This window comes from Sorex araneus, chromosome 1, assembly GCF_027595985.1.
Source record: "Sorex araneus isolate mSorAra2 chromosome 1, mSorAra2.pri, whole genome shotgun sequence".
Classification (NCBI taxonomy): domain Eukaryota; kingdom Metazoa; phylum Chordata; class Mammalia; order Eulipotyphla; family Soricidae; genus Sorex; species Sorex araneus.
In genome coordinates this window covers 340,498,507-340,509,572 of record NC_073302.1, presented here as the reverse complement: position 1 = coordinate 340,509,572, position 11,066 = coordinate 340,498,507, and the positions used below count along the sequence as shown (strand labels likewise).

The 11,066-nt window shown below is 37.1% G+C and overlaps 1 protein-coding gene across 1 annotated transcript in view; it reads left to right on the top strand.

The window, feature by feature from the left end:
* Positions 1-4,837: 4,837 nt before the first annotated feature.
* Positions 4,838-11,066, top strand: part of KCNU1 (potassium calcium-activated channel subfamily U member 1) — a 204,294-nt gene continuing 198,065 nt past the window's right edge. Inside the window, exons 1-2 of the mRNA XM_055128431.1 lie at positions 4,838-5,032; positions 7,119-7,238. Coding sequence (XP_054984406.1) covers positions 4,838-5,032; positions 7,119-7,238 — 315 coding nt within the window. The remainder of the gene's footprint in view (positions 5,033-7,118; positions 7,239-11,066) is intronic.

Sequence of the window (11,066 nt, the reverse complement as noted above, 5' to 3'; positions counted from 1 at the left end):
TGTACCTTATGGTTTGTGGTCTAATGTTGAGGTCTTTAATCCATTTTGATCTGACTTTTGTGCATGGTGTCAGGTCAAGGTCTAAACCCATTTTTTTGCATGTGGTTGTCCAGTTGTGCCAGCACCATTTGTTAAAGAGGCTTTCCTTCCTTGCTCCACTTCACATCTCTTGCTCCCTTATCAAAGATTAGATGGTCGTACATTTGGGGTTGTGTGTAGGGATATTCCACCCTGTTCCATTGGTCTACGGCTCTGCCTTTGTTCCAGTACCATGCTGTTTTAATTGTTACTGCTTTGTAGTAAAGTTTGAAGGAAGAAATACGAATGGCCAAAAGGCACATGAAAAAGTGCTCTGCATCACTAATCATCAGAGAGATGCAGATCAAAACAACTTTGAGATACCACCTCACACCACAGAGACTAGCACACATCCAAAAGAACAAAAGCAACCGCTGTTGGAGAGGATGTGGGGAGAAAGGGACCCTTCTTCACTGCTGGTGGGAATGCCGACTGGTTCAGCCCTTCTGGAAAACAATTTGGACGACTCTCAAAAAATTAGATATTGAATTCCCATTTGACCCAGCAATACCACTGCTGGGAATATATCCCAGAGAGGCAAAAAAGTACAATTGAAACAACATCTGCACATGTATGTTCATCGCAGCCCTGTTTACAATAGCCAGAATCTGGAAAAAACCCGAATGCCCCAGAACGGATGACTGGTTGAGGAAACTTTGGTACATCTATACAATGGAATACTATGCAGCTATTAGAAAAAAGGAGGTCAAGAATTTTGTAGTCAAGTGGATGGGCATGAAAAGTTTCATGCTGAGTGAAATGAGTCAGAAAGAGAGAGACAGACATAGAAAGATTGCACTCATCTATGGTATATAGAATAACAGAGTGGGAGACTAACACCCAAGAACTGTAGAAATAAGTACCAGGAGGTTGACTCCATGGCTTCGAGGCTGGCCTCACGTTCCGGGGAAAGGTCAACTCAGAGAAGCGATCACCAACTACATTGTAGTCGAAGGCCATGTGGGGGAAGGGAGTTGCGGGCTGAATGAGGGCTAGAGACTGAGCACAGCGGCCACTCAACACCTTTATTGCAAACCACAACAGCTAATTAGAGAGAGAAAACAGAAGGGAATGCCTTGCCACAGTGGCAGGGTGGGGTGGGGGGGAGATGGGATTGGGGAGGGTGGGAGGGACACTGGGTTTACGGGTGGTGGAGAATGGGCACTGGTGAAGTGATGGGTTCCAAACTTTGTATGAGGGAAGTATAAGCACAAATGTGTATAAATCTGTAACTGTACCCTCACGGTGATTCTCTAATTAAAAATAAATAAATTTTAAAAAAAATAAAAAAAAATAAAATAAAAAAAAAAAAGATACATGAAAAACCACATGCACATGAATTGATAACAAAGATATTGGCTGGTGGTAGGAAGCCAAATGGTGATAATGACAGTTTTATTTCTTTAAACTATCAAGTTCAAGAAAGTGCTTTCCTGCTTATTCCAAAGGAGATTGGTGCTTCAAATTTGTCTTCATCCCAAATTTTGAACACTGACATGCTACCATGTTATAAATGACAGCATTTCCTTTGCCACACAATTCCTCGATAACAAAGTGTCTCTAAATCAAAAGAGTTATGACATTTGGACCTGTCAGCCAAAATGATTTTTTAGTAAAGATACTAATACTTTGAATGTCCCTTGGTCCAAATAGATGCCCTTTCTACTCCATATTACAAATGACACTGTACTCACATACACATTATTTACACAAACGCTGGGTGCACAAACAAGATATATATCACAGATACAAACCATGGCAACGTTTGCACACATATTAGAATTCACATACAACACACATGTCATACATACACACAATATACAAACATACACAGAATCATACATAATATACACAATGCTGTACACATGCATGATTCCTTCATGATAAGTTTACTGAGCAGTGGGAAGTATGGAGTAAAGAACTGTGAATCAACTTCACGTTACGGGTATTGGATTCAGCGTTTTATTCACTTAATAAATCTATGATTGAGCCACTCAATCATCAAATATTAAGTTTATTTAATTTACTAGGCACTTGCCAATTATATTGCTAGACATAGGATTATAATAGGAATTATTCCTAATCTTGTGGAGCATAGATAAAATGATGAAAGAAAGAAAACAACCCCCCAAACAGGATGTAACATAATTGCATTTAAGTGTTCTGGTTTACTATGAAACAAAGAGACAGAACAAGGTAGGGCATACATAATTTCCATAGGATAGCCATACTGTGACAGAACATTGCCATAGAAACCTGAAAATGCAAGTTTGTAAGAAATTAATAATTGAATGATCTGAGAAGAGATTTGGTGTGCTGTTATGGCCTGGAAAAAGAAAAGGATTTTCATGCCCTTGCAGCTGAGAGGAGGCCTGTGACTGGAGTTTTGGGGATGAGAAAGGCAGGGAGCACTGACTTCTTAGCTCTGTTTTTCAAAACTAAGAAGATGTCCTATGTAGTGGACTTGATCTGAGACAATCTAGAGAAACGGGCATGGCTAAACACCTTAAATTCAAAGTGAATATGGAGAAATAGATTTTGAAACCCATACATTTTTTTTTATCTCACCCAGAAACTATTGGCACATATGCTGCCTGAGCCCATGTGCTGTTTGCGCACATGAAGTGCCTGAGCACATGTCATCCACATCTCCCCTCTTGAAATGTGTACTTTCACGTCTAATGCTTGGATGTGTGCATAGGTCTCTCCACCCTTGGAGAAGCCCACGTTCTCACGTTCTCTCTTGAGCACGTTACTCTCTCTCTTTCTCACTCTCTCCCCCTCCACACCGTCAAAATAAAATCTATTTACTTAAAAAGAAAAAAGAAAAGCTAATATTATCACAGTAACAAAATAATAGATGAACAAATTACCTAACTGTTAAAATCAAATTGTCATAAGATGATGCCTAGGAAAAATGACAAGACACCTATATGTCAGCTTGAAAAGAATCAGAAATACTTTGATGCTATTAAATATTAGAAATTTGGAAAACAAGGAAATTTCATTGATCATGATGTTTGATCATTACATAAGCAGGGCCAGGAAAAGGTTCAAATATAAAATAATTTTGACTTGGAAACTCTGACAAAACCTTCCAAATAGAGGGTTAGGTTTGTATGTGTGTGTGTGTGTGTGTGTGTGTGTGTGTATGTGTGTGTGAGAGAGAGAAAGAGAGAGAGAGAGAGGCGGAGACAGAGATAGAGATAAATAAATCCTTCCTTCACAATTAAAGACATTCAGAAAAGAAACTAAAATGTAGTATCATATACTGTCTCCTATGAATTTCAAAATATTCAAAACCCATAGTGATTCTACCAGTAGGTACTATCCTCAATATAAAGTAGTACTGTATAAAACAAAGTAGTATGCTAGAGAGAAAGTGCAGCATGGAAGGTGCTTGTTTTTCACACACCCGACCAGTTTTCAATCCTCAGCACACCATATGATCCCCCAAGCCTACCAGGAGTAATTCCTGAGTGCAGAGCTAGGAGTATAACTTGAAAATTCCCAGGTGTGACTCAAAAATTTTTAAAAAAAGGAACAAAATGAACAAACAAACAACAACAAAAAAGGATGATATTTCTTCTTGGTCTTATCACCTCACATCAGGTCATCTTTGCAGTAAGTTGGAGAAAATTAGACCTCACCCCTCAGCAGATATCAAGCTCTGACATTCTGAGTGCTACTTATACACGGTAAAAGCATGTCATTCTTATTCCCTTCAAAACATGAGAGGAAACATATGAATTGCTCTCATTCTGAACTTTACCTCTCAGTGTCCTAATAGGGCAGGGATAGGGAAATAAGAAAGGAAAGAAAAGAAAAGAAAAGAAAAGAAAAGAAAAGAAAAGAAAAGAAAAGAAAAGAAAAGAAAAGAAAAGAAAAGAAAAGAAAAGAAAAGAAAAGAAAAGAAAAGAAAAGAAAAAAGAGAAGAGAAGAGAAGAGAAGAGAAGAGAAGAGAAGAGAAGAGAAGAGAAGAGAAGAGAAGAGAAGAGAAGAGAAGAGAAGAGAAGAGAAGAGAAGAGAAGAGAAGAGAAGAGAAGAGAAGAGAAGAGAAGAGAAGAGAAGAAAAGAAAAAAGAAAAGGGCTCCAAGAAGTGATAAAGGAAAGAGTTTCCCAGGTTTATAACAATCAGCCACTGTCACACTGGTAAAATTGCACTGTAGCACTGCACTGTCATCCGGTTGCTCATCAATTTGCTCAATCGGGCAACATCTCCAATTGTGAGACTTGTCTTTACTGTTTTGGGCAACAGGTAGCTTGCCTGGCTCTGCCGTGTGGGCGGGATACTCTCGGTAGCTTGCCGGGACCTCTGAGAGGGAGGGAGGAATCAAATCCAGGTCAGCCACGTGCAAGGCAAACTACCAGCTCTCTATTCCATAAGTTTCTTACTGTAAGGAAAACAAATATCTTAAATTACTTCTCTTTTCCAAGACTACTGAGAATATGACATTGGCTCAGGTAAAGAATCAACTCATTGACGGTCAGATGCTATTTCTGAAGTAGTGTGCACAAACCAGATAACACAACTTCCTCAAGATCACAGAAAATGCATCTTGTGAAGATAAAACATCAAACTTGAACTTCTGTCTAATCTTGTAAATCGGCATTGTGGTGGTGAATGGATTCTTCCTAGTACCATGTGTTGTCATACCAACAACATTAGACTCTGTAACACTTTGAACTCTAACTCCTGGAATGATTTACATGTGCTCATGACATCATAGAAGTCTGACCATTCCAATTCTGTTTCCCGATGTTTCTAGCCAGGGCACAAAATTACAGTCACGGAGACTCAGGCAAAATATACTGCACATATGATGTACAACTTGCATTTATTCTCTCCTCCTTTGTGATCTTCTTCGGCGGACTCTTCCTATTAATCATTTCCAGGATAATTTGGAGGTTCACAAGAAGATGGCACAAAATCAAAGGAACGGGAGTTTTCTTGGTCAGTTTCATTCTCTCAGATTCCACTGTATGAACACCAGCAACAGGTTTGATTTGTGTCTGTGTTTAGAAAATTATTTTGGCTTCACTCTGTTTTCATACACTCACGGAGCCTGTTCTCACTGGGTGCCTTATAAAGGAGCTGATGCTGCCCAAGGGAGAAAAACAGGCCACAGGGACAAAGTCAGGTTCACCTCGCATGGCCTGGAGAAGTAAAAATCTTTTAAGGATGATGAGTAATGTTGGCTCTGGAAATAGGTCACTATTCCAAAACTGATGTCCATGAACATTGTTAATATCTGTGTATCCAGATGGGATTTTAAATTACCATTGATCTAGATGGAATAAGTGATGTGAAAAGAACTATCATGAATCTCTGTTTTAGAAATTATTTATATGTGAGTATAAGTACTCACATATCCACAGGCTCTCTTTCCAATGTCATGTTAGCACAGCACACTGGATGGAGTACATTAATCTACACACAGAAACCCACACCTGTCTTCTATACTCTCCAGTTGTAGACTCCCCGCCCCCAAGACCCTCACCAAGAGAACTTCTCAAGCTTTGTAAGAATGGGAACTGTTGACTAATAGCTGACAAGAATGATGACAGGAATAATGGCATCTTTCCCATATGATATTGCTGAAAAACATGAACTAAAATGTTGTATAATGGCTGCTTTATTATCAGTGGTCAAAGGCAAAGAGTTTGACTATGTCTTTGGTGTTTGGTTATTATTTTTGATTGCCAAAGTTTGCTTCTGATAGATGACAGTAATTTTTGGAATAAAACATGTTTTGTCTGCATACCATAACATGAAATTAAATATTACCTCTGGACTGAAGATTTGAGCTATAGCCAATAAAATAAATGAAAGATATAGCAAATGTTTATGAACAAGTAAGTTTTGAAACAAAAGTCTGAAATTAAAAAAAACTGTTACTACTTTAGTTATAAGTTAAAAAAAATAAACAAATGATGTAGTCTTTATATATCTCTTTACCAAATGGATACTATGTCTTTCATGCTAATAATACCTTAATAAATATTAACATTTCTTGTTAGGAACCTAGATATTTTCCTTTAATTTTTTGTCATTGCTTTATGCCTTCAATCTAGAAATAATAATACATTTATTATTTTTAAATTAAATTTCAGTGTTGGGTATTTCTGTGATTCAGAAATTAGAATTCCCCATTTTAAATTGTTAATTGTCTCAAAAGTTACTAAGTCATTTAAAATTCTATTGTTTTATATAAATTATGCATCTTCCAAATAATATAGACTAGACTCAACTTTACTTTCTTGATTATAAGATTATTATAAATTTCTAATATAAAAATGAATTGTTAAAGGGGACAGAGGTATAGCTCAAGTGATCTAGCTCATGCCTAGTAGAGTTTGATCATCTACCAACCACCGCCTGCTTCAGCACACCCCAGCCTCATCGGATGGAGTCTGATGGCCCCAGGTGACTTAAATATCATATCACCAATCAAGCATTGTCAGTAAGAAAACACCCCTTCTCCCCCTCTCAACACCTCTGAGTATGGCCCTACTTAAAAAAGAATAAAAAGAAACAGTTTTCTAATTTCACTAGGATCTTTCAGGTAAGTAAGTAAAAGCAACATACAATTGCTGAAACTCCTTCTTTCTGTCTTTCCAAACAAGCAAATACTTAAGCAATCACTTAAAAATAAATTTTCAATCTTTCCCTTTTGTTCATGTATAATGATGAAAATGTATAAAACACTTGCTCTTGGAGCAGAAAGAAACATGCTGCCCCCAATCCTGATCATTACTGTAATGTCAGTTTGAAGAATTTGGGACTGAGCGCATGTGATGAAGGCATGATGAAAACTGCAGAATTTAATATTAGCAGGTCATGCAGAAAACCAGTAAAATGCAAACCCAGTAAAACTCATTTTATGAAATAACTGAATAAGCAACTTTGGGCTCCCTGGATTGGACATGATGGGGTGATTGCTGACTGATAACACAGCAGGTGATTCCATCCACATATATAAAACAGATTACTTTCTCTGATATCCAGCTCATTCTCAAACCCTTTCTCTTGCTTATAGGAATTTTTCCTATCAAAATTCATGGACCAAGGAAATTTCAATACTCTTCACATCCAGGGAGTATTTCATGATCATATAGAAATGCTGCTTTCAGCACAGACCTTTGTGGGTCAAGTTTTGGTAAGTAAAATTTCACTATAGTTTGCTAACAAACTTTAAACATGAGCATGATCTGTATGTATGTATACATATCTGTATGTATAATATGTATGTATACATATCTATATGTATAATCTGTATGTAATTCTGTCATTCAGGTAAAAATTCGGTGATTCCTGGTAGGAACTCCATATCATCTTTTTCCACTATTTTATTAGTCAGTCAGCTCGCCTTTACTTTGGAATAAATATTAATTCTGGGGTTTATATATTCTATTTGTTTCAAGGCTACCCATTAGAAGAAATTATTTCTGAGGATAAAGATTGTGTGTATTCTTTTCCTACGTATGTTATAGCTAGTATATACTGTAAATATTAAAAATGGTGATGTTGAATATATCACTGAAATTTGCAGCTAATTTTTGCTACATGATTCCACTAACCTATTTTATTCATCATAAACGTTAAACTCAGTTCAATTATTTTCTTGGAAGAAGTTTTACTTTCTCCTCCTATTAAGGCTAAGCATCCTTCCCAAATTTCTGATTTGCTCATTGATTATTTATTAAAATTATTTATTCACATGCCTGTCTTTGCCAGTGATCGGTATGCTCCTTGAGAGACAAACAACTTTATGGAAATGTTTATATTCCATTATCTGAAAAATAACAGATGCTCTATAAATGAGTTTTCACTGATCATCATTTTAGTAGTATAGTTTATCTAAAATATTTTTGGGGAAAATTCATAATTTGAGGATATGCTGCCACCTAATGGTGGTATGATAGAATTAAATATGATCATCTTTTCAAAATAATATTTTGTAATTAGAAAGAAAAGTATTTTTTCTAGTTGGTGATACTTGAGAATAAAAAGTGGCTTGAAAGTATCTTAATAAATTTTTTTCATAAAATCTATAGGATATTAAATACTTGACAATCATTTTTCTGTCTTCTAATGTTTTCTCTTTTCTAAAATTCCTGCCAGTATAGGCTAGTAAAAAATAAAAGTGGTTCTTTATATTATCACTTGTAACACTTGTCATCCCATTGCTCATCGGTATGTTCTAGCAGGTTCCAGTAACATCTCCATTCGTCCTCCCTGTTGCGTGCTCGTGTAGCCCAATCGTGTCTGCTCATTCCAGGAACATGAAGAGACTCAGGGTCTTGACGAGGTCTGACCATCTAGTTGGTGGGTGGCCACGAGGTCTTCTGACGTCCTGTGGAATCCAGTCGGTAACGGCTCTAGTCCAGCTGTCGTCTCTAAATCACATTATGTGTCTGGCCCATCTGATTTTTGATTCCTTGGCAAACGAGTCAGCATCCCTGATTCTTGATCTTTGACGGAGGTCAGAAGTCTGGATTCCTTCTCTCACTTGAGCGAAACATGATACTCCAAGCATAGCTCTTTCGTTCCTCTTTGGGAGAACTGAATAGCATTCTTTATATTATCATTGACAATATAAATCAATGATTTATTAGTTAGGACCACTTCAAACTTTCAAATATTATTTGACTGTTTAAAGGTAATAATGAAAGGTCACCAGGAAAGAAGCAAAGGAGAACTTGAGCCATTCCCATATTATAGTATGGGGAAATAAATGAGTGGTAATGGACTAATGGAGGATTTTATACCAAGAAAGATTATTTAATTTTTTACTTTATCAGCTATTATAAATTATTATACAGTAGAGGATAAATAGAAGACATAGAGCAAACATCAAATCAGAATAAATGCTCTCAAATTGAAACATTATCAATATCTTAGTATAGTCCTAAGCAAGTGCTTCATGAAAGGATGTGAGAAAAACCAAATGTCTGCGAAATTTTCCTTCTTCCATATGTCTTTTTTCCCCCTGTAATTCCCTCATTCCCTTTTTAATGTATTAGTTGTGTGCCAACTGTATTCAAGGTAGACCCTCTAGATGTGGTTTAAAAAATTCAGTTCAGAGTTTTACACTTGTGGGCCTTAAATTCTATGGGTATATATCATAACTACACCAAAATGAGAAAAATTTATATGGTGGTTAACAGTATGAGGAAATTTGTGGGTGATGTATTTGAGTATTTTAGTGCTTAGACCAATATAAGATATAGCAAGATATAGCAATTCGAGCAAAATAACCAGGAAGGAAAGGTGGGAGCTATCTATGACATGGAGAATCTATAGGAGCAGCGAGTGGAAAGTGTCTAAGGAGTGCCGAAAGCAGTAGGTGCTGTGAAATTCACACTGAAGAGCTTGGCTACTCAAATGTAATGAAATTAACCTGTTGAAAAAACAAGTCACTCTGCGCTTTTGAAGCCTGGGATTTATATGATATAATTATGCTTAAAATTTTGAAAAGACATCCCATTGCTGCTGCTACATAAATTCATCTACGGACCCTGTTCCAGAGACTAATAAATGCTTTCTGAAGGAGATCGATTAGCCGCAAAACTTTTTCGGACACCCATTCCCGGCTGAGACATTCAAGGTGATCTCAAGAGGGGATGAGCCAGTTCTCATTTTGCCCCTAGGAAGCCACACCCACACACCAGAGCCACTGCTGTGTCTCTGGCTGGACTTCAGCTCTCTCTGGCTGGACTGAGCTCAAGAGAGAACCTACCCCGCCTAAAATCTCAGGTGCAAGGGATTTGGGAGCTGAAAACCCCAGGCCTTCTCAGAGCTGGAATGGGCAGCATCCAGTACATCCAGTACAGCATCCCTGTACTTTGAGGTGTCCCCGCAGCCACAAATGGTTAAATTCTTTGCATTAAATATTCTCTGTTTTCTGAAGAACGCAACATCAATTACAACATCTCCACATTCTAACAATATGAGAGCACACTCTTCATACAAGATAGTGTGTGTCAGGATAAGAAATAAGCCTTCAAGCCAAGCCTGTATTAGCTCATAGAATTTCTGTAATGAGTTATCTAAACTATGTGGCTTAAATTACAAATTTGGGGACTAAGTTAAAAATGTGTGTGGACACCAATCTCAGCAGTAAGTTATCCTGATGTACTTGTCCCACATCATGCAGTCAATTCTTTAACATCCTGTTTCTCTGTTGATTTCTCAGGGAACACTTATCAGGGAACCTGGTGGCAGAACACTGATTTTTATAATTATAACTAGAAACTTCATTCTAGGATTGTGGACTCTTGGTGGATGCTTTCTAGAGGAAGCTCTACAGAAAAGTGATCTCAGAGACCTGCAGAAACCAGGCCTAATGTATAGTGGAATTTTTGACTCAATATTAATCCCAAAGAATGAAATTTAAGGCCCAGAAATAAATCCACTAACTTATGACCAGCAACGAGTTTAATAGGGAGGGAAAAAAGTGCCTTCACAAATGTAAATAGGAAAAGTAAAAGCACAAAATTAAGGTAAAACATTATTTAACATCATGCACAAAAAAATAAGTCAAACTGGATTTAGACATAGATTTGGACATAGACATAGATACCTAAAACTACCAAATCTTAGGAAAAAAGTGCCCCTTCTTTAGAACTGCCTTAGAGATGTATTTTGAAACAGAATCTCTACATCAAGGGGACAAAAGAAAAAGAAAACACATTGGAGTTACTACTTCACACTAATAAACTTCTAGACAGAAAAGGGAAGAGGAGGAGGAGGAAGAGGAGGACAAAAAAGAAGAAAGAAGAAGAAGAAAGAAGAAAAAAGAAGGAAAAAGGAAGAAGAAGAAGAAGAAGAAGAAGAAGAAGAAGAAGAAGAAGAAGAAGAAGAAGAAGAAGAAGAAGAAGAAGAAGAAGAAGAAGAAGAAGAAGAGGAAAGAAAGAAGGGGGAGGAGGAGAAAGAGGAGGAACAGGAGAAGAAAGGAAAACAAACTATTCAAATTAAAAGAGTT